This window comes from Saccharomyces eubayanus, chromosome XV (assembly GCF_001298625.1).
Source record: "Saccharomyces eubayanus strain FM1318 chromosome XV, whole genome shotgun sequence".
NCBI classification, from domain to species: Eukaryota; Fungi; Ascomycota; class Saccharomycetes; order Saccharomycetales; family Saccharomycetaceae; genus Saccharomyces; species Saccharomyces eubayanus.
The window spans coordinates 510,315-532,429 of NC_030974.1; the positions used below are offsets into that span (position 1 = coordinate 510,315).

At 41.1% G+C, this 22,115-nt stretch overlaps 13 protein-coding genes across 13 annotated transcripts; 9 read left to right on the top strand and 4 right to left on the bottom strand.

Moving 5' to 3' along the window:
• Nucleotides 1-89: 89 nt before the first annotated feature.
• On the bottom strand, nt 90-647 carry GEP4 (phosphatidylglycerophosphatase; the record flags this gene model as incomplete). Its single annotated transcript, XM_018365627.1, has 1 exon — nt 90-647. One exon carries the CDS (start codon nt 645-647, stop codon nt 90-92), a length of 558 nt encoding a protein of 185 aa, XP_018221882.1.
• A 172-nt stretch (nt 648-819) lies between these two features.
• On the bottom strand, nt 820-1,896 carry BIG1 (Big1p; the record flags this gene model as incomplete). Its single annotated transcript, XM_018365628.1, has 2 exons — nt 820-1,699; nt 1,787-1,896. 2 exons carry the CDS (start codon nt 1,894-1,896, stop codon nt 820-822), a joined length of 990 nt encoding a protein of 329 aa, XP_018221883.1.
• A 594-nt stretch (nt 1,897-2,490) lies between these two features.
• KIC1 (putative serine/threonine protein kinase KIC1) lies at nt 2,491-5,715 on the top strand (the record flags this gene model as incomplete). Its single annotated transcript, XM_018365629.1, has 1 exon — nt 2,491-5,715. One exon carries the CDS (start codon nt 2,491-2,493, stop codon nt 5,713-5,715), a length of 3,225 nt encoding a protein of 1,074 aa, XP_018221884.1.
• Nucleotides 5,716-6,303: 588 nt separating this feature from the next.
• Nucleotides 6,304-8,856, top strand: SBE22 (Sbe22p; the record flags this gene model as incomplete). Its single annotated transcript, XM_018365630.1, has 1 exon — nt 6,304-8,856. One exon carries the CDS (start codon nt 6,304-6,306, stop codon nt 8,854-8,856), a length of 2,553 nt encoding a protein of 850 aa, XP_018221885.1.
• Nucleotides 8,857-9,266: 410 nt separating this feature from the next.
• Nucleotides 9,267-10,250, top strand: GRE3 (trifunctional aldehyde reductase/xylose reductase/glucose 1-dehydrogenase (NADP(+)); the record flags this gene model as incomplete). Its single annotated transcript, XM_018365631.1, has 1 exon — nt 9,267-10,250. One exon carries the CDS (start codon nt 9,267-9,269, stop codon nt 10,248-10,250), a length of 984 nt encoding a protein of 327 aa, XP_018221886.1.
• A 365-nt stretch (nt 10,251-10,615) lies between these two features.
• On the top strand, nt 10,616-11,251 carry YPT35 (Ypt35p; the record flags this gene model as incomplete). Its single annotated transcript, XM_018365632.1, has 1 exon — nt 10,616-11,251. The coding sequence occupies one exon, from the start codon at nt 10,616-10,618 to the stop codon at nt 11,249-11,251; it is 636 nt and encodes a 211-aa protein (XP_018221887.1).
• A 183-nt stretch (nt 11,252-11,434) lies between these two features.
• TRR2 (thioredoxin-disulfide reductase TRR2) lies at nt 11,435-12,460 on the top strand (the record flags this gene model as incomplete). The annotated part of the gene is made up of 1 exon (XM_018365633.1): nt 11,435-12,460. One exon carries the CDS (start codon nt 11,435-11,437, stop codon nt 12,458-12,460), a length of 1,026 nt encoding a protein of 341 aa, XP_018221888.1.
• Nucleotides 12,461-12,702: 242 nt separating this feature from the next.
• On the bottom strand, nt 12,703-13,926 carry CDC12 (septin CDC12; the record flags this gene model as incomplete). Its single annotated transcript, XM_018365634.1, has 1 exon — nt 12,703-13,926. One exon carries the CDS (start codon nt 13,924-13,926, stop codon nt 12,703-12,705), a length of 1,224 nt encoding a protein of 407 aa, XP_018221889.1.
• A 270-nt stretch (nt 13,927-14,196) lies between these two features.
• GGA2 (phosphatidylinositol 4-phosphate-binding protein) lies at nt 14,197-15,960 on the top strand (the record flags this gene model as incomplete). The annotated part of the gene is made up of 1 exon (XM_018365635.1): nt 14,197-15,960. The coding sequence occupies one exon, from the start codon at nt 14,197-14,199 to the stop codon at nt 15,958-15,960; it is 1,764 nt and encodes a 587-aa protein (XP_018221890.1).
• Nucleotides 15,961-16,217: 257 nt separating this feature from the next.
• Nucleotides 16,218-17,975, top strand: CTM1 (cytochrome c lysine N-methyltransferase; the record flags this gene model as incomplete). The annotated part of the gene is made up of 1 exon (XM_018365636.1): nt 16,218-17,975. The coding sequence occupies one exon, from the start codon at nt 16,218-16,220 to the stop codon at nt 17,973-17,975; it is 1,758 nt and encodes a 585-aa protein (XP_018221891.1).
• A 246-nt stretch (nt 17,976-18,221) lies between these two features.
• ERP5 (Erp5p) lies at nt 18,222-18,860 on the top strand (the record flags this gene model as incomplete). The annotated part of the gene is made up of 1 exon (XM_018365637.1): nt 18,222-18,860. One exon carries the CDS (start codon nt 18,222-18,224, stop codon nt 18,858-18,860), a length of 639 nt encoding a protein of 212 aa, XP_018221892.1.
• Nucleotides 18,861-19,027: 167 nt separating this feature from the next.
• On the top strand, nt 19,028-20,350 carry UBA4 (Uba4p; the record flags this gene model as incomplete). Its single annotated transcript, XM_018365638.1, has 1 exon — nt 19,028-20,350. One exon carries the CDS (start codon nt 19,028-19,030, stop codon nt 20,348-20,350), a length of 1,323 nt encoding a protein of 440 aa, XP_018221893.1.
• A 96-nt stretch (nt 20,351-20,446) lies between these two features.
• Nucleotides 20,447-21,583, bottom strand: DI49_2517 (putative cystathionine beta-lyase; the record flags this gene model as incomplete). Its single annotated transcript, XM_018365639.1, has 1 exon — nt 20,447-21,583. One exon carries the CDS (start codon nt 21,581-21,583, stop codon nt 20,447-20,449), a length of 1,137 nt encoding a protein of 378 aa, XP_018221894.1.
• Between the last annotated feature and the right edge of the window lie 532 nt (nt 21,584-22,115).

Here is a 22,115-nt window from a genome sequence, read left to right on the forward strand (position 1 = left end):
CGTATACTCACTTACTGAAAGAAAATATCAGAAAATATGTATTATATAAAAAATAAAGAATCGTATTATATTATTATTATGCTGCCTTTTCAAAATCCAAGAAAATCATACAATTTCTTTTCGAATTTGGATAAAGGATTAGAAGATATTTTAACGCCGTCTCTGATCCATACTCCATATGAGCCCATCATATTTGCCATCAGAATGTCCGTGAAAAGCCTATCTCCAATAACGGCAACCTCCTTTGGGTTTGTTATAATCTTGTTCTCGTAAAAATAATCCAAAATTTCGTTGTGGCAACCTGGTTTCTTTGTAGAATGTCTTAATACGGGTACACCGGTCTTGTCTTCCAAAAGTTTGGCCTGCAAATAGTCTTCATCAGAACTGGAACCCGCCGTATTGCTAACAATTAAGAGCGATTTATTCGGATATTTCAATTTAAGAGACTCCCAGTGTTGAGAGTAATCCGGCCATATGATGTTATCGTGAGGAAAGGAGATGCAGTTGTCTTTGTCCACCACCACAGCCTTTATAGAATCGTGAATTGGTATTGGGAGTTCATTGAAAGTGGGGACGACTAGACTAGGCTTACACAGCGATGGGTTGTAAAGCAGCCGAAGCGTATTTAGTGTGCCACTGATATTCATAACTGTTCAGTTATTGTTTTTTCTCAGTACGTTTCTATAGGTATATGTATGTATGTTTGTATGTTAGCATCAACTTCATTGATGCGCACTAGCTATAAAATGGTAGCGCGAAATCTCTACTTGCCGATTTTGTTAGTGAAATCAATGCATTCGGCAACTCTGTTTAAAGCAGTCACTCAGAGACCACTTTTTTGGCCTCTTGCGTCTTTGGTGACGATGAGGTAGTCTCTTTTTTACTTGTGTTAGCCTTGGTACCCACGACATCCCTTTTCTTTGGGGCAAAGAGTTGAAAGAGGACAAACCCGATTAAAGATGTCAAGATCAGTTGAAGTAGGACTCTATTGTCCTGGATGAATTCCGGGTCAAAAATCGAAATATACTTAGAAGGGGGCTCCAAGAACCGTGGAGCGTAATCATTGAATGACAGTGGAGGAACATCCAACACCCTGTTATTCTGTTCCACTTCCCCAGCTCTAGATTTGGTGTCAAAAATGTCTGGGAAAATATCAATGGGAACGATTGACTCGTGAGCCAGAGCGGTTCCTGGATTCAATGAGGTGTATATGATTTTTTGTTCCGGTGAAGGGATCTGTGCGAGGACGGTTCTCAGATACTTGTCATAATGGCCTATGGCTTCCCTACGTAGACCCGTGTCTTCTGGTAACATTGGATACTCGATGATGACGACCCTCCTCTCACTGTCAATAAAGGGTTGGAAATCCTCCGTATGGTTGCCCCGTAGCTTCAACACCTGTCCTGCATTACAGTACTCATTCAAGTAGTCTGCAAGGTCATCGTAAAAATCCTGAGACAGTAACTCCACCTTTTCAAACTTAATTGCTGTTGAACTCTGTTTTACATATCTTCGTAGGGAGGCAAATTCAGTCTGAAATTCCAAAAAATCTAGCCTCCTCAGTCCCGGCTGGTTAACTAACACATAGGTGTCGGCATCGCATGAGCCCACAAACTTCTCTGCCGTTTCGAGAAAGTCGCTCGCTGGCAGCGTCAGAGCCATATCATAGCCTTCTTGGTACTTTAAAATGCCAGGCGTTCTATCCAAAAAAAATACGAATATAAGTGTACATCTCAGTTAGTAAAAGAACGGAAATCACTGAAGAAACATTTCTTGCTCTACATACAGTTTGTAGGAGAACATTATTGCTGGAACATTTGTCTGGTTCTGCAACTCCTCCGAAGCACATAGGCTCACATATACCATAAACAGCAGGTACCCCAATACTTTCAGCATCTTTTCCTATATCCTTCACGTAATCCTCAGCCGTGTTCCCACGAATACAACTACATTTCTACACCTACAATACCAATACAACTACTAATAGCCGCATCGTTCATCAAGAACCTTTATAGTACTATGAATGTACCCGTGCTGCATGATATGTCGCCGCAGCGGCAGACCCACAAGTCATGGATACGCATATCTTCACGGTACTGCCACACAGCACACCCCATCAGACCCCCAGCTATTGGCAAGCCCTTCTCCGACATATTGCCACCTCTTTGGCCTTGTTACGCTGCTCTGTTCATCTTGTCTTGACCACTTTTAACCCATTGAGCAACCTTGTCATGCCACACGTCAAGCGCAGGCCGATCTGACAATCTTTAAAGGCAGCAACGGCAGCAGGAGTAACTTACTGGCGTGGCAAGAGGAGAGCAACACAGAAGCAGCTGATCTTGCGTGCATCGACTTACACCACAACTGGGAGATATTTCACGGAGACACCTTTCGAGAATCCTGCTCTTCTCCTGATTGAAAGACAGGCATAATACAGCTCTAGGCGCCATCAGCTGGTAAGCAAGACACACATATAGAAGCGAGAAGAGAATGATGGCCAAACCGCAAAATGGGAAGCAGGGCCTGTCTGAAGGGGAGATGGACGTGAGCTCGCTGTTTAAGAGGACGGAAGTTGTTGGACGAGGGAAGTTCGGTGTAGTTTACAAGGGCTATAACGTGAAAACAAGACGAGTGTTCGCCATCAAAGTACTAAATCTAGACTCTGATTCGGACGAGGTAGAAGACGTGCAGCGGGAGATCCAGTTTCTGGCGTCGCTGAAGCAAATTCCCAATATCACGCGGTACTATGGGTCGTATTTGAAAGATACCAGTCTTTGGATCATAATGGAATACTGCGCTGGTGGGTCTCTTCGTTCGTTGCTAAGACCAGGCAAAATTGACGAAAAGTACATTGGGGTTATCATGAGAGAACTGCTTGTGGCTTTGAAATGCATTCATAAAGATAACGTCATTCATCGGGATATTAAAGCTGCTAACGTATTAATCACAAACGAAGGTAATGTCAAGCTGTGTGATTTCGGTGTTGCTGCACAGGTAAACCAAACTTCTTTGCGACGTCAAACCATGGCCGGGACGCCATATTGGATGGCACCGGAAGTGATCATGGAAGGTGTTTATTACGACACCAAAGTAGACATATGGTCTTTAGGTATAACGACATACGAGATTGCTACAGGGAACCCGCCATACTGTGACGTAGAGGCCTTGAGAGCCATGCAGTTGATTATAAAATCGAAACCACCGAGATTAGAGGGCAGATCGTACAGCTCCTCGCTGAAAGAATTTATTGCCCTTTGTCTCGATGAGGATCCTAAGGAAAGATTGTCGGCAGATGATCTTTTGAAATCAAAATTTATCAAGAACCATAAGGCTACTCCGACTTCTATTTTGAAGGAACTGGTATCAAGATATTTGCTTTTCAGAGACAAAAACAAAAGCATGTATAGGATCGAGGGGAGTATGCCAGAGAGCGAACTATCGAAACCGACCGAGGCTCAAAGTTCATCACAAACCAGTGGGGGTAATGAAGCACAAAGACCAGCGAAATCATCTGAGTATGAACTCAAGATGGCGAACGAAGGAGACGTGGAAACCAAATGGGATTTCGATTCCTTGAGTTCGTCGGATTACATTATCGAGAATAACATCAATCTCGATGTTCTTGCTGAAGATACGAACAACGAATGGGCGACTGCACAACACGATCAGTTTAACTATGCGTACCCCGACGAAGATTCTTATTACTTCGACCCAACAAATCATAATACCAGACCACTAGTTTATCAAGGGACTACCATAGGCAAAGGCTATTCTGGTACAATAGCACAGAACTCCACTCTAAACGCTCCCGTAACAACTAATTACACAAATTCAAAATACCCTTCCAAGATGGTAGCTGGAACTACAAACACTTCTGGAACTCACACTAATGGTCCGATGACATCTTCCAAAAAACTAGAGAATAAAGCTCCAAAGCAGTTGCTCGAGCTTTTCGAAGACAACGACATCATTACTGGTGAAAATGATATGAACGCCGAAGCTCCTAAAATGAACAAGTCTATTTCTTCTTTGAATGCCGGTAACAATTCGAGAGAAGATTTCGTACCCTCCAATGAGGTCAACGGGAATATGAATAGCAACAAGATACGGCCGCATCTCCCACCTTTATCAAATGGGAATAACTATTACAGCCAAAGTACTCCTGCTTTGCCACTACTCCAAACAAAGTTTAACAAGACATCAAAGGGGCCCCCAACAAGCGGGTTAACAACAGCCCCAACATCTATTGAGATTGAAATTCCAGAAGAACTACCGGATAGTGCCTTACCGACACCCGCAAGCGCTGATCCGGTTTTAATTACAAGCACAAAGGCAAGGTCCTCTACAATGACAGCTGGTACATCACCGTCCTCCACCTCAGCACAATATAAGCCAGTCCCAAGCGTGTCGAGGCGATTGACAGTAAGTACTAATAGGCCAGATCATAGTCCAAGCATGATAGGAGGTCAGAAATTAACCGCAACGGCCTCCACCACTGCAATCAGCACGCTTGCTACTAGCAGCAGCATCTACAACAACAGTAATAGTGCCGATGATGAAACATCAAGAGGAAGCAGCGGTAGTAATACTGCAAACAGCATACAGATGAGCATAACTAACTCAAGTAATACAACAAAGTTGTCAACTCATAAAGCTTCGTCTCCTTCAAGACCGCTACTGGGAACGGGTACTTCTCCCAATAGGAAACCAGCAAATTCGCCTACACAAAATATCAATCATAACGGTATTCACACAAATCTTGGGGTTCCTCCTACGATGAAACCGATGGTCAATAGCAAGGATAGCAAAGATATTCTTTTACAACCTTTGAATAGTATAACTAGCTCTTCTACCATCAACACCACTAATAGCAATGGTGGTAATAGCACGACGAGTTTGAATCATTTCTCTAACGAAAAGGAAAATTCAAGAGTTAACGGCGACTTCAAACGTAATAACCCAAACTTAAAACTACAAATGCCATTACCTACGCCTGTTGTAAGAAACAAATTACTGGATCCGAATATAGCAGCTCCATCGAATACCAATGGTATGCCAGGAAGTGCTGGCATATGTACGAACGAAAACATTAATCAGTTTGGATTCAATACAAGTAGCGCGTCCAATATTCCTGTGTCAATGACTCCAATAAGTGAAAAGCATATTGATTTTGGAAGCAAGATTAAGAGAAGTCAGAGTATCTCCAATAGGAAGAACTCTTCTGCTTCGGAACACCCATTGAATATCCTTAACTCAACTGTTCCCGGCAATCCCTGTGGCACCAATAACAATAACACCGGCGCTAACAACAACATTTCTCTTGCTCTTAACACGGGTGTCGCTGGAACCAACACTAATGCCACTGCCGCCACCATTCCAAGTTCTACCACAGCTGCCACAACTGCTCCAATTTCTCAACAGAGTATTCAACCGGGAACCCAATCCAATCATATTTTGAATTCTACTACTGCTGTTGCGAACCCAACAAATTTGCTAGGCCTAGCGATGTATCCTCCACCACAGAGTTTACAAATGGAGATGTTTTTGGACTTAGAAACGAGTCTATCAGGAAAACAAAGACGGATAGACAGGAAACCTCAAGTTCTGAAGGAGCTAGAAAATCTTTTACAGATGTTTGAGGAGGGACTCCCTTGTATCGAACATGCTTTGAAGGAGCAACTCACGTCAACGCCCATCAAGGACAATGAGCATTAGAAGCATCTTCTAGTTTATTATTTTATTTAAACTTACATATTCAAAAAAACAAACTAAACCAAAAAAAAAAGAGAAAGATATATCTTTGTTCCCCTTTCCAAAGTCTCTCGAACACCATACTAAGCTTCCTTGCCGTATCCTAGCCATTTACGGGCTCCATTCTTGTTTACGCTCACCTGGATCAACTTTGGAACCTCGTCATTTCTTTTTTCCGTTATTTTTTTCTTCTTAGACGCGTCTGCAAGAAAAAGACCGTGTCAAGCGCAAATCCAGAGAAAATACTGACTAAGGAGGTTTTGATCGTTTTACTTCTTGCAGTTCATTATCATTGCAGTTAGAGCCAAGAACCGATTAGCTTTTGAAGAATAACTTCACTGACTATTGCCAGAGATTGCTGTGCTCTTCACGTGATTATTGCCTTACATAGTGGATAGAAAATCAAAAAGGTAGTTTACAACTAAATCAAAAATAATTCATTCGTTGATCTTCGATCGTTTTCAAAAGTAAATATATTTGTGCTACTTTCCTCAGTTTGAGGTTGATTTTCCTTTATCTTCATACAATCCCATCCGCCTCGTTAATCAAGAAATGACTTCGATTCAAGAACGGAGCACTAAAGCTCATCTTCATTCTGTTAAAGAGGGTGAAGTTACCGGCCATCCTAATGAGATGTTACTCAAGCAAAGGAACTTAGTAGGGTCTCACATCCAATGCCCATCATCCCAGACGGCTTTAGGGAGATCTAGGGCTGGCAGTAACACGATGAATAAAGTTTCAGGCTTAGACATTGCTCGAAGGCCAAGTGAAAATTTACTATTGAACATGCACAGTAATAATGACGATAATGAGGGAAAAATCCTGAACTCATTTGTTAATACGGCTCTGCCACCACCGAAAGTGAATGGTGTTCAAACGAGACGTGAACGCCCCGCTTCCAATAGCTCAATTGGTACCAAGACTACCGAAGTGTTTTCCTCCACTTCCGGATCCTCCTCCTTGGAAGATACTAGTGATGAGGGAGACAATCACGATGCCGAGAAATGTAGGCTAAGTGGTATGTCCAACATTTTAATGGACAGGGCCACCCAAGGTATACGTACCACTGAGAATGAAACGAGAAGGGCAAGTAGCCAGTCTAGTATAGAAACAACTACTGATAGTGTTAAAACTGCACTACAGAAAAGCACATCCTTAGATGAAACTGCAATGGAAACATCCCTAAATAACTCTAGACGATCTTACCAAGAACAATTTTATGCAAAGAAAAATCAAGCATCGATGCTTAACAGCAAACAAAGAACACGTGCTAAATCGCAAACCTTTTCTTCCATAGGCCATAAGAATCCCTATTCTCCCTTACAAACATTTGGTATAGCCTCCAATTTTTCTAATTCAACTAGTCGGTTAGAGGCCTCTTCACTCGAATCTAATATTCCATCACAAAAACCCTTGAATGGCAAGGCTTTAACCCCATCTCAAAAGTATAGACTTCGTAAAGAGCAGTCAGAAACGAACTTAAGAAATACTATCAAAAGAAGAGAGAAATTCTATGAAAGTCAAGAACAGATCATTGAATTACAAGAAGGAGACATAGACGACTCATTGATTTGGAATGTCCCTATGGCATCATACTCGACAAATTCTTTTTTGGCATCAGCAAAACCCGAAGATATGAATCACTTGACCGCCAATAATGTCCCATCAGAATTTTCGGAAGACTCTATGAACGATAATACTGACACGAAACAATCACATAGACATTCAAACACATCGTTTGCGAGCACAACCTCAAATGCTTCTCTGTTAGATTACAATGAAATGCCTACATCCCCAATCCCTGGGTTGAACAAAGTATCTGATTTCCAATTTATTCAAGACACAACAAAAAGTTTAGCTTCTGTTTATTTGCATTCTTCTAATAGGCTTTCAAGAACCAAACTGTCCGACAGAACCAAATCATCTGAATTTTTACCACTAGAGTTAAAAGAAGCTCAAAATCAAGGTATGGAAGATCTAATACTCATATCAGAAGGCAAACTGGATGCAGTAAGTCACTCAAGGCCAAGTTGGCTACCTCCTAAGGACCGTCAAGAGAAAAAAATTCATGAAAAGCAAATCAACAAAAGCATGAGTGTTGCGTCTCTTGATCAATTAGTGAAGAATAAAGGTAAAGAAGAAAAATTGATTAGAGACGACACAAATAGACAGAAATATGTGCTATTATTGGACAGAGACATAACAAGAAACTCCTCTTTGCAAAGCCTATGTAAAATGGTTTGGGATACTCCATTTAGTGATGACACTAGATCATCAATATACAGCGAAATTCTTCAAAGTAAGGCTAAATTTATTACCAGGAATTTTATCCAACCATTTAGCGAGCTTCAGGACCTGTTAACAAGAATGGGAGATTTCCCCAAAAACAAAGAAGTTGAAATCTCAAAAATTATTGAAACAAGTTTAAAGCGAAAAGTGAACGGCTTGGATGACATATCACCGCAGTTAATGCTAATGTTGAAATTAAAATCCATCTCGTCACAGGGTATAGTTACTGGTGACGAACTCTTATTCCATCACTTCCTCGTGAGTGGATCATTTCAGGGCTTAGGACTTGAGGAAATTTGGAACATCGTCAATTTGGTGCAAATGACATGTTTCAACGATCTATGTAAAGAGAAATTCGATTCTAAGATCCTAGAACGTAAGGGCGTGGCCGCCGGATACTTACTGCAAAATGATGAATTCAAAAATGAATTTAATACAGAATGTATCAACTTCAACACGTGGTGGAACATCTTGGAACGCATTGATCACAAACTTTTCATGTGGGTCATGGATATCATAGTAGTGAACAATTCTCAGAGTTACAAAAATAGCCCCATCAATGAAAACGAATTTTCCAGCAGGGATTGGGAATATTATCGTTCCAAAAAAGTTGTGACTAACTACAAGATCTTGGTTTCATTTGCATTGAATGTATTATTGAACTATCATTTTGGGTTCAGTGACTTAAAAAGCCTTTGTCACGTAGGTGACCAAAGGTTTTGCATCCCCGTATTCATCGACGATGAACTAGTAGACACAGATACCGTTAACGACGTGTTTATAAAAAAATGGGCCCACTATTACAAAAAGTTTTGATATTCCTTGCGGAGACCATACCTACATTTACTCATATACACAAGGAATCCGAATTAGAAACACAGAAAACACCCCAGCATACTTTTCTATTTTCATTTCCTTTCAATCTACCGTATGTACTATTTGTAATATTTCATTAACGCTCCTCCCAATTCCGTACTTTTCTTTTAGTTGCAGCTCTCAGCAACTATACGTCATAAGTAGAAGCCATTCGGAAAAGAATTCTATGGAAAAAAATAATTCTCAAGATTCGTTTCCAGGGGGCCATCAGGTAGGTAACTCCTGAGTAAATCGAAGTACATAAAGGATAGAGACCAAGGAATTGATAGGTGATTGAGTTACCACACAAGCAGCAAATATTGTAGCTCTCATACATCAAAAAAGAAAAAAATAAAAAAGGGAAAAATAAAATGTCATCACTAGTCACTTTGAACAATGGTTACAAGATGCCTCTGGTCGGTTTAGGATGTTGGAAAATCGACAAGAAAGCCTGTGCAAACCAAATTTACGACGCTATCAAGCTCGGTTATCGTTTGTTTGATGGCGCTTGCGATTACGGTAACGAAAAGGAAGTCGGTGAAGGAATCAGAAAGGCCATATCTGAAGGTCTTGTCACTAGAGAAGATATATTTGTTACCTCCAAATTATGGAACAATTTCCATCATCCCGACCATGTAAAACTAGCCTTGAAAAAAACGTTGAGCGACATGGGACTGGAATACTTGGACTTGTATTACATCCACTTCCCCATTGCCTTCAAATACGTTCCTTTCGAAGAGAAGTACCCACCAGGGTTCTACACAGGTGCGGAGGACGACAAGAGAGGTCATATAACCGAGGCTCATGTCCCTATTATAGATACATACCGTGCTTTAGAGGAGTGTGCTGACGAAGGTTTGATCAGATCTATTGGTATTTCCAATTTCCAAGGGAGCTTGGTTCAAGATTTACTACGAGGATGTAGAATCAAGCCTGTGGCTTTGCAAATCGAGCATCATCCCTACTTGACCCAAGAACACTTGGTGGACTTCTGTAAGATGCACGATATCCAAGTCGTTGCCTACTCCTCCTTTGGCCCTCAATCGTTCATTGAAATGGACCTTGGCTTGGCAAAGAGCACACCAACGCTGTTTGAAAATGACCTAGTCAAGAAGGTTTCTGAAAACCACCCAGGTAGCACTACCTCCCAAGTGCTCCTGAGATGGGCTACTCAAAGAGGTATCGCCGTTATTCCAAAGTCCTCCAAAAAGGAAAGACTATTGGGAAATTTGGAAATAGAAAAGAAACTCACTCTAACCGAGCAGGAACTCAAAGAAATTTCTTCTTTGAATGCCAACATCAGATTCAATGACCCATGGACTTGGTTGGACGGTAAATTCCCCATTTTTGCCTGATTAGCCCAACCACGATATGAACGTTCCTCCCTTTACTTCCTATGAGTATATACATTTCTACATATTTTTATATTTCATAAGCATGGCTGTTTTGAAAAGTGTTGAATGTGCTGTTTCCACCCGTAGCGTTTCTTGTGCAATTGTTTCTTCTTTGCATTGTTGGCAAACAGGCCATTTTTTAACAAAGCCCAACCGCAATTGAAATTGAAAGAGAAAAGAAGGAAGCGATGAGTAAGTTATATATATATTAAAAAAAGCACTCAAGGGCACTTCTATTGCACAAGGCATCTGAGAAACCGAACTTCCATTGGCCGGCCTATATATTTATATATATATTGCTACTCTGATTAAAACGATAGTGAGACATGAACGACAAGATATCCGTTTTACCTCCTGAACCCATTCAGCTGCTTGACGAAGACACTACAGAGCCTGAATTCGAAGTTGACTCTCAGCAGGAGAATGAAGAGCCAGTCATTACATCTGACAGCAATAGTTATGGCAGCCGCCGAAGCACCCCAATTACTAGAGCAAGACCTAGAAGGAGCAGCTCTATCAATGCAAACTTTAGTTTCCAAAAGGCACTCGTCAGTGATTGCACCATAATTGACGGAGACCACGGAACGAAGTTTGCCGTTTGGAGGATCACTGTTCTTCTTGAACCCAACTTGAAAGTCGTCTCTGCTCAGAGAGAAAGCTATAAAATCCAAACCTATAGACGGTACTCAGACTTCGTCAAACTACGAGAGCACTTACTTACAAGAATAAAAACAGCCAAACCAGAAAAAGTACACCACTTACCGATTCCCAGTTTGCCTCCATCTGTTCAGTGGTACAGCACCTGGAAGTACCAGCAAGTAAACCTCAACAGAGACTGGCTAGCCAAAAGACAAAGAGGCCTTGAATACTTCCTCAACTACGTCATTCTCAACAGCGAGCTGGTGGAAATTGCCAAGGACATACTCGTCCAGTTCCTGGAGCCCTCAAAGAGGCACGCATAGCCTCACAGCTTGCTGTCCAACGCAGTACCACTCTCATCCACATGTAATAGTCATGTTAATTCGGGCGCGTTGTTAAGTAATTCTTCAGCAAAGAACGCCTTGGAGCAACCGCAATGAAAAGTTTTAAGGGATCGACGAATATGTAAAGGAAGCGGGCCCCATACTTCCCAATATAAGTAGACAATGATAGGGCATATAGCACCACTGAGAACATATCTAGGTCGGTTGCGCACACGGGTGCAGTCCAGGATGGTTCATCACAAGGTCACAATTATAGGCTCTGGTCCAGCTGCTCACACAGCGGCCATCTACTTGGCAAGAGCGGAAATGAAGCCGACGTTATACGAAGGGATGATGGCCAATGGCGTTGCGGCCGGTGGCCAGTTGACCACTACCACGGAAATTGAGAACTTCCCAGGGTTTCCAGAGGCGTTGACCGGCAGCGAGTTGATGGAAAGAATGAGGCAACAATCTGCCAGGTTCGGAACAAACATAATCACAGAGACCGTCTCTAAAGTCGATCTGTCCTCTAAGCCATTTAAGTTGTGGGTTGAATTCAGTGAAGACGCTGACCCCGTGACCACGGACGCTATAATTTTGGCCACTGGTGCTTCTGCCAAAAGGATGAATCTACCGGGGGAAGAGACCTACTGGCAAAAGGGTATATCTGCATGTGCTGTGTGTGATGGCGCGGTTCCAATCTTCAGAAACAAGCCACTGGCTGTTATTGGTGGTGGCGATTCTGCGTGCGAAGAGGCTGAATTTCTAACCAAGTATGGTTCGAAGGTATACATTTTGGTTAGAAAGGACCATTTCCGTGCATCCGTAATCATGCAAAGAAGAATCGAAAAAAACTCAAAGATAATTGTTTTGTTTAACACGGTCGCATTGGAAGCCAAAGGTGATGGCAAGCTACTRGACGTGTTGAGGATCAAGAACATCAAGACTGGTGTGGAAAATGATTTGGAGGTGAACGGGCTGTTCTATGCAATCGGCCACAACCCTGCCACAGAAATCGTCAATGGGCAAGTGGACAAACAGGAAACAGGGTACATTAAAACTGTGCCCGGATCATCTCTAACTTCTGTGCCAGGGTTTTTTGCCGCCGGGGACGTTCAAGACTCTAGATATAGACAAGCTGTTACCTCTGCTGGATCTGGATGTATTGCTGCTCTGGATGCAGAGCGGTACTTGAGTACCCAAGAATAATCTTCCGAGAACGAGAAATGTAGGTACCTTTTTTAATATAACGTATTTTTTTTCCTATTTTAACTGTGTTTACGTAGTTCATTTCTTTGGTGATAATTGAATTTTAAAAGAGACGTATATATATATATATATATATGGGTGTGTGTTTGTGTGAGTTGATAACACAAAAAAAGAAAGAAAAGAATAGGGAGGTATAATTGACATAAGCAAAAAAAAATAAATTAAAACCAACCAACAAGTTATCATTTCAAATGTGATTTTTTCAATTGTAAGCCTTTAACTTGTTCTTCCAATTTTTTAACTTTGCCCTGGATCTCTTCCAAGTCCCCGTTCAATCTAATTCTCTCATTAACAATATTTTGCTCCCATTGCCTAAATCTTTGTTCTTCAGCTTTAACTTGGTCAGTGAAGTATTTCTTTAATGCATTTTCTTCTTCTTTGTATTTAGGATTATGTGATAATTTTCTTGCTGGTGCAATGGCTGGAAGAGTGAAGTCTTCATTGCCCTCCCCTGTGTTTTCGTGACCTTCTAGTCTTAATCTTCTATATGTTTCGTAATGCATTTCTTGGGTAGTGGAGATAAGATCTAGTAAATAAGTTCTTAGTAACAACGCTCTGAGCTTACGGAAATCACAGTGTGAGTCATTTTCAATTTCTACAAGACCCCATGGGTATTTTCTAGCAACCACTTGAGTGCCTTGCCCATTATCGAATTTTTTTTCAGACCCTACTATGGCAAATGGCATTGCTTCTATCAATTGCCTTGCATGTTCGATGGCTGCTGAATCTGGACCTGCACCATTTTTCGCGTCTTCCTTAGATTCAGCGTCCAATGGAGGTGTGAAAATACGAATTTCCTGCGCTTCTATTACTTGTCTGATTCTAGATTTGAATTGTTGTAATTCTTGAGCAGTCAAAGTATCGGACTTAGCAATGACTGGAACTAAATTGGCTCTTGTAGATAATCTTTTCATGGTCTCAATATCAATTGGTTTCAAACCGTGCCCAGTGGGCCTGATGAAATAAAGAACAGCATGAACTCTTAAGTCAAATCTCTTAGCACGATATGGTTGTTGTTCTTGACGCATGTAGGAATCATGTTGATCATCAATGAAATCCACCAATGGTTGCCAAGCTTTGTTATTATTGACATTGTCCCCGAAACCTGGAGTGTCGATGACGTTTACACGTAACTCGAAATGTTTCTCTTCTAGCAAAGCCCTTGTAATATCGATCCCTACAGTCTTTCTAATGGGTTCTTGACGATGTTGCTGTCCATCAGCTCTTTTCAAGACAGTCTGAAATAGCGTATTGATAAAGGTGGTTTTACCCAGTCCACTCTCACCACACAACATCACGGTGAATGTACCACCTTCTTCGTTGACAATCTTGTAGCGTTGGTTTGGGAGATTAGAGATCCCTACTGGGGGAGGAACAGCAGTAGCGGTGGCAGTAGCGGCACTCATTATTCAATATACGTAATACGATTCGGTATCGACACTTTTAATGACTCAATAGGGTGCCTTGCTACACTTTCCAAGCCTTTGATCTAATCAAAACAAACAAAGGTGATCTCGAGAAAAATTTCGGATTCCTTCAGTTTTCCAACGCGATGTTTTTTTTTTTTCAGTTACGATTGCCAAAAAAAGAGAGAGAATTGCTATATCATATCTTTATTGACAAAGCAGGAATATCTAATCATTAGTAGTTGTGATTGCTAACTCTGGAACCATTTCATGTCACATCCACACTCCCATAGTATATACCTGTCCGAGGCTCCCGTTAGGAGACCACAGGCCATGGGCAATTCGCTTCTAAGGAAGATTCAAAGAGCCTGCAGAATGTCATTAGCTGAACCAGACTTGGGATTGAATCTAGATATTGCTGATTACATCAATGAGAAACAAGGTGCCGCTCCCAGAGATGCAGCCATTACTCTTGCTAAATTGATCAACAATAGGGAATCGCACGTGGCCATATTCGCCTTATCTTTATTGGACGTGTTAGTCAAAAATTGTGGATATCCGTTTCACTTGCAGATTTCTAGAAAAGAGTTCTTAAATGAATTGGTCAAGAGATTCCCAGGTCACCCACCATTGCGTTACTCTAAGATTCAGAGATTGATTTTGACAGCTATCGAAGAATGGTATCAAACCATTTGTAAGCACTCGAGCTATAAAAATGATATGGCCTATATCAGAGATATGCATCGTTTATTGAAGTACAAGGGTTATGCATTCCCTAAGATCAGCGAGTCTGATTTGGCAGTTTTGAAACCTAGCAACCAATTGAAGACCGCCAGTGAAATTCAAAAAGAACAGGAAGTCGCTCAAGCTGCCAAACTGGAAGAATTGATCAGACGTGGTAAGCCTGAAGATTTAAGGGAAGCTAACAAATTGATGAAAATCATGGCTGGGTTTAAAGAAGACAATGTCGTTCATGCTAAACAGGCCATCTCTAATGAATTGAACAAATTAAAACGTAAGGCAGATTTGCTGAATGAAATGTTGGAGTCAAATGACTTACAGAATTGGGATAATGAGACTACGCAGGAACTCCAAGGTTCATTGAAAGCTGCCCAACCAAAATTTCAAAAAATTATTGAAGAAGAACAGGAAGACGATACATTAGTGCAAGATATACTGAAGTTTAACGATACGGTCAACCAATTGTTAGAGAAATTCAACTTATTGAAAAATGGTGAGTCCAACGCTGCTTCACAAATCCATCCAAGTCATGTTTCTGGTCCAATACAGCAATCTTCTGGGGCTCTAACCAATGAAATTAACCTAATCGATTTTAACGATTTAGACGAAACACCCTCTCAAGGAAACGACACTAGTGCTGCGGGTACTTCAGCAGAAGTAGAAACATCTGCCAATGATTTATTAGGTGATCTGACTGACTTATCCATTTCAAATACTCCAAGCGGTAACCAAACAGCTTTTGGTCTTGGAGGTGACATTGTATTGGGGTCTTCTCAACCTGCACCTCCAGTTACCACTACCACAAATTCGAATAACGACTTGGATCTTTTGGGACTTTCAAGCCCTCAACCAACAACTAATAACCAAGCATTAAACGGTGGCGGGTTTGACATTTTGGCTGGATTTAGCACAACATCAAGTACGGTTGCCACTCTACCAAACCTTGCAAGAACCTTGGTTAATGAGTCATCCAATTTGAGAATTGAGTTCGAAATCATCAGAGAGTCCGATTCTGTCATAAGGATAAAATCCTTTTTTACAAACTTAACCTCGTCGCCAATCTCAAATTTAGTCTTCTTATTAGCAGTACCAAAGTCAATGGCATTGAAATTGCAACCACAATCTGGTAATTTCATGGCTGCAAGTGCTAAAGACGGTATCACACAAGAGGGGATTATTGAAAATGCTCCAATTAACCCTTCGAAATCTTTGAAAGTCAAATGGAAGGCCACATATTCTGTTAATTCCACTCCAGCCGACGAAACAGCTGTTTTTACATTACCTAATGTATAATCTTGAAATCTTGACAATTTTTTAGTAGGCTTTTTCTCCCTTTATATACGTTTTCTAATAATATATATTACATGTATACAAATTTATAAATATTTGCAAAACAGTATTTCATTACCTAAAGTCTTTCATTCCGTTACACTTGAGATGCAACTGTATTTTCCAATATCGAATTGTTCAGGGGAAAAGCGAACAATCCTTCACTTCTATAGATCCACTATTACGTGAAAATTGAAGCGTAGAAGTAAAAGAACTCAACGATGGAGGAAGTTTTTCGCTTTTATTTGCATTCCAAAACTATTCTGTTTCATAAAGGCCTTTCATTGAAACAGTCCACTGTAGATGACCCCAAAAGTGGATACGGTCTTTTCGTCAGCCCTTCGAAGTTCAGTAACGAAGAACTTGACAATGAGACTGTTCAATTGCTAAGAATTCCTAAACGCTGCACATTCAATATCAACACACTACTGACTATTCTAGGAGATGAGAACGAATTTTCTTCACTAGAACAATTCCAAAGAACTGGTGACAAAATCAAGACTACTCTTCGTGAAATAATGACGTATCCCAAGTTTAGTAGGTTTCTAACAGAAACAAACCTGCTCATTCTTTACTTTATGATTTTCGAGACTATTCATGACAGTTACGAGATTCCCGGTAGTATCGAGTATTATTTGAAGAATGTTTTGATGAGCATTGAAGTAGAATCTGCTGTCGATTCTATCGAAAACCTAGCCAAGGATTATGGCCATTACCCACAAATTTTTGGGCTCCAAGAAATATCAGGTTTATTCAAAGATCTGTTCCAAGAATATTTAGACGCAAGCGTTATTAAGCACCTTTATTCAGCGATAATTTCACGTTGCCTCGAGATACCTGAAAAATCGGATACCGGAGATTACGAATTCAGTGTTCACTCTACCTTAGTTCCCATTCTGGATTTTGCCAATCACGAAAACTCACAAAAGAATGCTTATTTTGATGTCGACCCTTCTAGTAACGATGTGTTACTTCTACTCAATACGGATACGATTCGGGGAAAGAGTTCGAAGCCTAGAGAAGTGTTCATTAGCTACATGCCTACAGAAGATTTATTGCCAATGCTAAACACATATGGATTCATCCCAGATTTCAAAGAATCTCCACAGTTTTGGACCATATCGTTTGATAGAGGGTTTTTGAGAGACTACATTGGGTTAGATTTGAATGCAGATTTGAGGTTATTTTATAAATGGCTCCGTATAAATCCAGTCATCTCATTAGTAAAATACGAACATGATGACCAAATCCGATGGTTTATTAACGATACTACAAAAGAGTTCAGTTCGCTTTTGCTCCCATTCATCCCACCTTTGGATAAAGCAAAAAATGCACGTTGGGTGTATGATTCTGCCTGTCATTTGACGTTCACTAAGATGCATTGCTTAGTTAATCCTGAGACGAATGAACATGCAACGTTGGTTGCAGAAAACTACCATTCTCTCATCGAAGAAGTAGAACTGAATGGAGATGATTTTATTGATTTACCGCCGCTAGCATGGTCGTTGCACTATAAAGATGCAGAAAGCGGTTGCCTAAGACAAAGACATACGGATTGTGAAGAGGCAACTAGTATCCTTCAACATGAACAAGAACAAGACACAACCAAAACCAAGCTCCGGTTTGTTAGCTTCTTCCGGGACTTTTTAAAGTATAGGAAAGCGAGAATTGCCATGCCTTCCAGTAATTCAAGTATTGCTCGCTTATTATTTGAGCAGGAGAAAGAGATAATTAATGACCTAGCAGCAGCTATTGATAACAAATCCACAATATTTTTTAGCGATCTAAAGACGGCACTGAGCGCAGAACCTAATAAGTTCCCCCCTCTGAGATTTCACAATGATCACACGGAGAGCAACAAGAATAAAGATGAACTAGTGCCCTATTTCAAGGACCCTTCTTCTTATAATCCCGATAGATTCACCGACTTCTTTCAAGACGAAATGAACCAGTACGCTGCATTCTTTCGAGACGGTTAGATACGCAGGCTAGAACATCTCCTACAACACTCATAATCTTGTACATAGACATTTTAGTCATCCTTCCTCTTATTTGAAAGAGCTATCTATATAAAAATCCAGTCGCGTTTTGCATTTTTCCACTCTATTTTCACGCGTTTAAGCTTAGCGAGCTTCGTTACAAGTAGAAAAGAATGGGCCCCAGAGCATCAATAGTATCAGGTAGGGGAAAGAAAAGTGCAATCGTCGAGTGCGTAACGGGTTATAATGAAACATATTCTAGTGTTTGGAATTTATCTGATCTTTGCGCTTGTACAAAGAGTGGAAGGTGTTCATTTTTACGCCAGACCCGGAGAAACTAAATGTTTTTATGAGCATTTATCAAAGGGGAACTTATTAATTGGCGATCTGGATATATATGTAGAAAAGAATGGTATGTTTATGGAGGACCCGGAAGCCAGCTTGGCCATAACCGTGGATGAAACATTCGATAACGATCACCGTGTCCTGAACCAGAAAAACTCACACACAGGTGATTTCAGTTTCACAGCTTTAGACACAGGGGAGCATAGGATGTGCTTCACCCCGTCGTACAACAAGAAGTCCACTCCAGTAAGAGTGTTCATTGAACTAGAAATCGGCAACGTCGAGGCGCTTGATAGTAGAAGGAAGGACGACATGAACTCACTCAAGGGGAGAGTGTTCCAGTTGACCCAAAGGCTATCTTCGATTCGCAAGGAGCAAGACAATATCAGAGAAAAAGAGGCAGAGTTCAGGAACCAGAGTGAGTCTGCCAACAGCAAGATAATGACGTGGTCCGTACTTCAGTTCTTCATGCTAGTGGCAGCGTGCGTCTTCCAGCTACGCTACCTCAAGAATTTCTTTGTTAAACAGAAGGTTGTATAGTACAGTAATTATATATTGATATGACATGTATGCCTAAACAACATCGCTCGTTACGGGGCGGTGCGATGAGCTTTCCGATGCTGAAATATTTTATTAGTGCCTAGTGAATGGCTAACGAATGATAAGTGTATCTGCCATAGATAGACAACCACATAGGATTCATAACGATGGCTGAACATCAACAGGGAAGTACAGAATCTGAGCTGGAAACACTAAGGTTGGAGAATGCCAAATTAAGGGAACAACTGGCTCGGGTGCAAGACAACAAGAAGGATTACCCATTATCTTTGGAGGAATACCAACGCTATGGTAGGCAAATGATTGTCGAGGAAACAGGCGGTGTCGTGGGCCAAGTCAAATTAAAGAACACCAAGGTCTTGGTTGTTGGCGCTGGTGGTCTGGGATGTCCCGCCTTGCCGTATCTGGCAGGCGCTGGTGTGGGTCAGATCGGTATAGTAGATAACGACGTAGTGGAAACTTCCAATTTGCACAGACAGGTTCTTCACGATTCTAGCAGAGTAGGAATGTTGAAATGCGAGTCGGCCAGGCAATCGATTACGAAACTGAATCCGCACGTCAATGTTGTTACTTATCCCGTTAGACTAAACTCAACTAATGCATTTGAGATATTTGAAGGTTATGACTATGTATTAGACTGTACCGATTCTCCCCTAACCAGATACTTGGTCTCTGATGTAGCTGTTAATCTGGGAATAACGGTAGTGTCTGCATCTGGTTTAGGTACAGAAGGTCAGCTGACCATTTTGAACTTTAACAGCATGGGGCCATGTTATAGATGTTTCTATCCAACTCCTCCACCACCAAATGCAGTGACTTCATGCCAAGAAGGTGGTGTGATAGGCCCATGCATTGGATTGGTCGGCACGATGATGGCCGTCGAGACTCTAAAACTCATCCTAGGTGTCTATACCAATGAAAATTTCAAGCCCTTCTTGATGCTATATTCGGGCTTCCCACAACAAAGTCTGCGTACATTCAAAATGAGAGGCAGACAAGAGAGTTGCTTGTGCTGTGGCAAGAATCAAACCATAACAAAAGAGACCATTGAAAAGGGTGAGATTAATTATGAACTTTTTTGTGGCTCGCGGAACTATAACGTTTGTCAGCCTGATGAAAGACTAAGTGTAGAAGCTTTTCAGGATTTATACAAGGACAATGACGGTAAAACGAACCAGATCTTAGTGGACGTTAGACCATCCCACCACTACGAAATATCTCATTTTCCTGAGGCAATCAATCTTCCAGTCAAAAAGTTGAGAGATATGAACGGTGATATCAAGAAGTTACAAGAAGAGCTTCCCACTGTAGGAAAGGACACCGATATAGTGGTTCTCTGCCGTTATGGGAATGACTCTCAAGTAGCGACAAGATTGTTGAAGGACAAATTTGGGCTCTCGAACGTAAGAGACGTGAGAGGGGGTTACTTCAAATACATTGACGATATAGACCAAAACATTCCTAAATATTAGTCTGCGTTCACATATATACATGTATGTATATGACTTGTTTTTTTTTTCTCGTTTGAAACTCTTTAAAAGTGAGAAACTTACAAACATATACAATATTCAAGCAGCATCTTGCAGCTCCTGCAGTGTCGAAGCCAAATCCCTGATTAAATCATCGGCGGACTCGCATCCTACAGACACTCTTATCAAAGTCTGATCGATGTATGGGTCTGTCATTGCTCTCCATTCAACAAGGGATTCAATGCCACCCAGAGAGGTCGCATGGTGAAAGTATTTTAACTTGAGAGGAAATATCTTGCACTGCTCCTTGGTATGTAGAGTGATGGCGAAAACAGGACCATACCCACCCACTAGTTGCTTTTTAACAAATTCCTCGGTCTGTAAAGATGAGTGATAGATTGTTTTCAGTACTTTATCAAATTTGGACTGATGATCAAACAAGAATTTAACTATTTTGGTAGCACTTTCGGATTGCTTGTTTATTCTCAGTTCGTAAGTTCTGAGTGACCGCAATAACATGAAACTTTCTAAATTTGCAACGTTGGTACCCAAATAAATCCTATCGTCCTTTAGGCGCCGAGAAACAGCTTCATCTTTGACTACGAGGACACCACTCAATAAGTCAGAGTGACCACCGAAGTACTTGGTAGCGGAATACAAGACGATATCCGCTCCAAAATTCCATGCATATTGCAATGGTGGAGACGCAAACGTGGAATCTAGTACTAGTAGGGCGCCCTTTGCATGAGCTCTGCGAGCAAAACTTTCAATATCGTAAGACGTACCATATGGGTTTACAGGCGACTCCAGATGAACAATATCGCCTTCACCTGCATATTTTTCAATGTCTTCTAGTGGATATTGTTTGATATCATAATTACGGGTCAATATATTTGCAATTGCTCGAACACCATGGTAGCTTTGGCCTATAAAGATCTTTTTAGGATTGTAGTGAACCATCGCCGCGAAGAACGCAGCTAATCCAGAAGAATAAACAACAGCATACCCGTCGAGTATGTCTGAAAAGACACTTTCTAATCTGGTGCTGTTTGGATGTGCCAGACGAGAATAAACGGGTCTCTTTTCCATAAAGTCCAAATTTTCACGCTCTGTCCATGGAATCAAATCGTCATCATCGTAACGGAACGTTGTGGATACATTAATTGGGGGCGCAACGTCAGTAACTCTGTTGTCTTTATCGTCGCCATGAATCAAAGCTGTTGACAAATCAACCATTTTACTTCTCTCCTATAAGTCTTGCTCTTACTATCCTGTGTTCCAATTCCCCGAGTTATCACCAAGCTTTAAGATGCTATGGATATGTATATGCTTATATATCGCGTGTTGCATAAATCCATCAAGTGATCGCATTTGAGGTTAAGCACCTCGAAAAAACAAAGAACCACAGTTTCCCTATCGAGAAAAGCTTGGGCGATGCTCTCTAAGTTGTCTGTAGATCATAAAAGCCATCAATTAAGCATATTTGAGACACTAAAAGTACACACGTCTACGCATTACTAATACAACATCACGTTTTTAGCTTTTATTCGCAATACACAGACGTGGTGGAAGACATACACGATACAATAACATGTGGCGCATTCACCATGGTGTATAAGACATCGCGATTGCGTTCTTATGGAGCCAAATCCTTACCCAACGAGTCAATAACCTAATCCAGATGCTTTGTGACTCACAAGACACCAGTGCGCTGCTTACAAGCTCCTATTTCTTCTTATCAGCTTAGTCTTATCTGATAATCGTACAG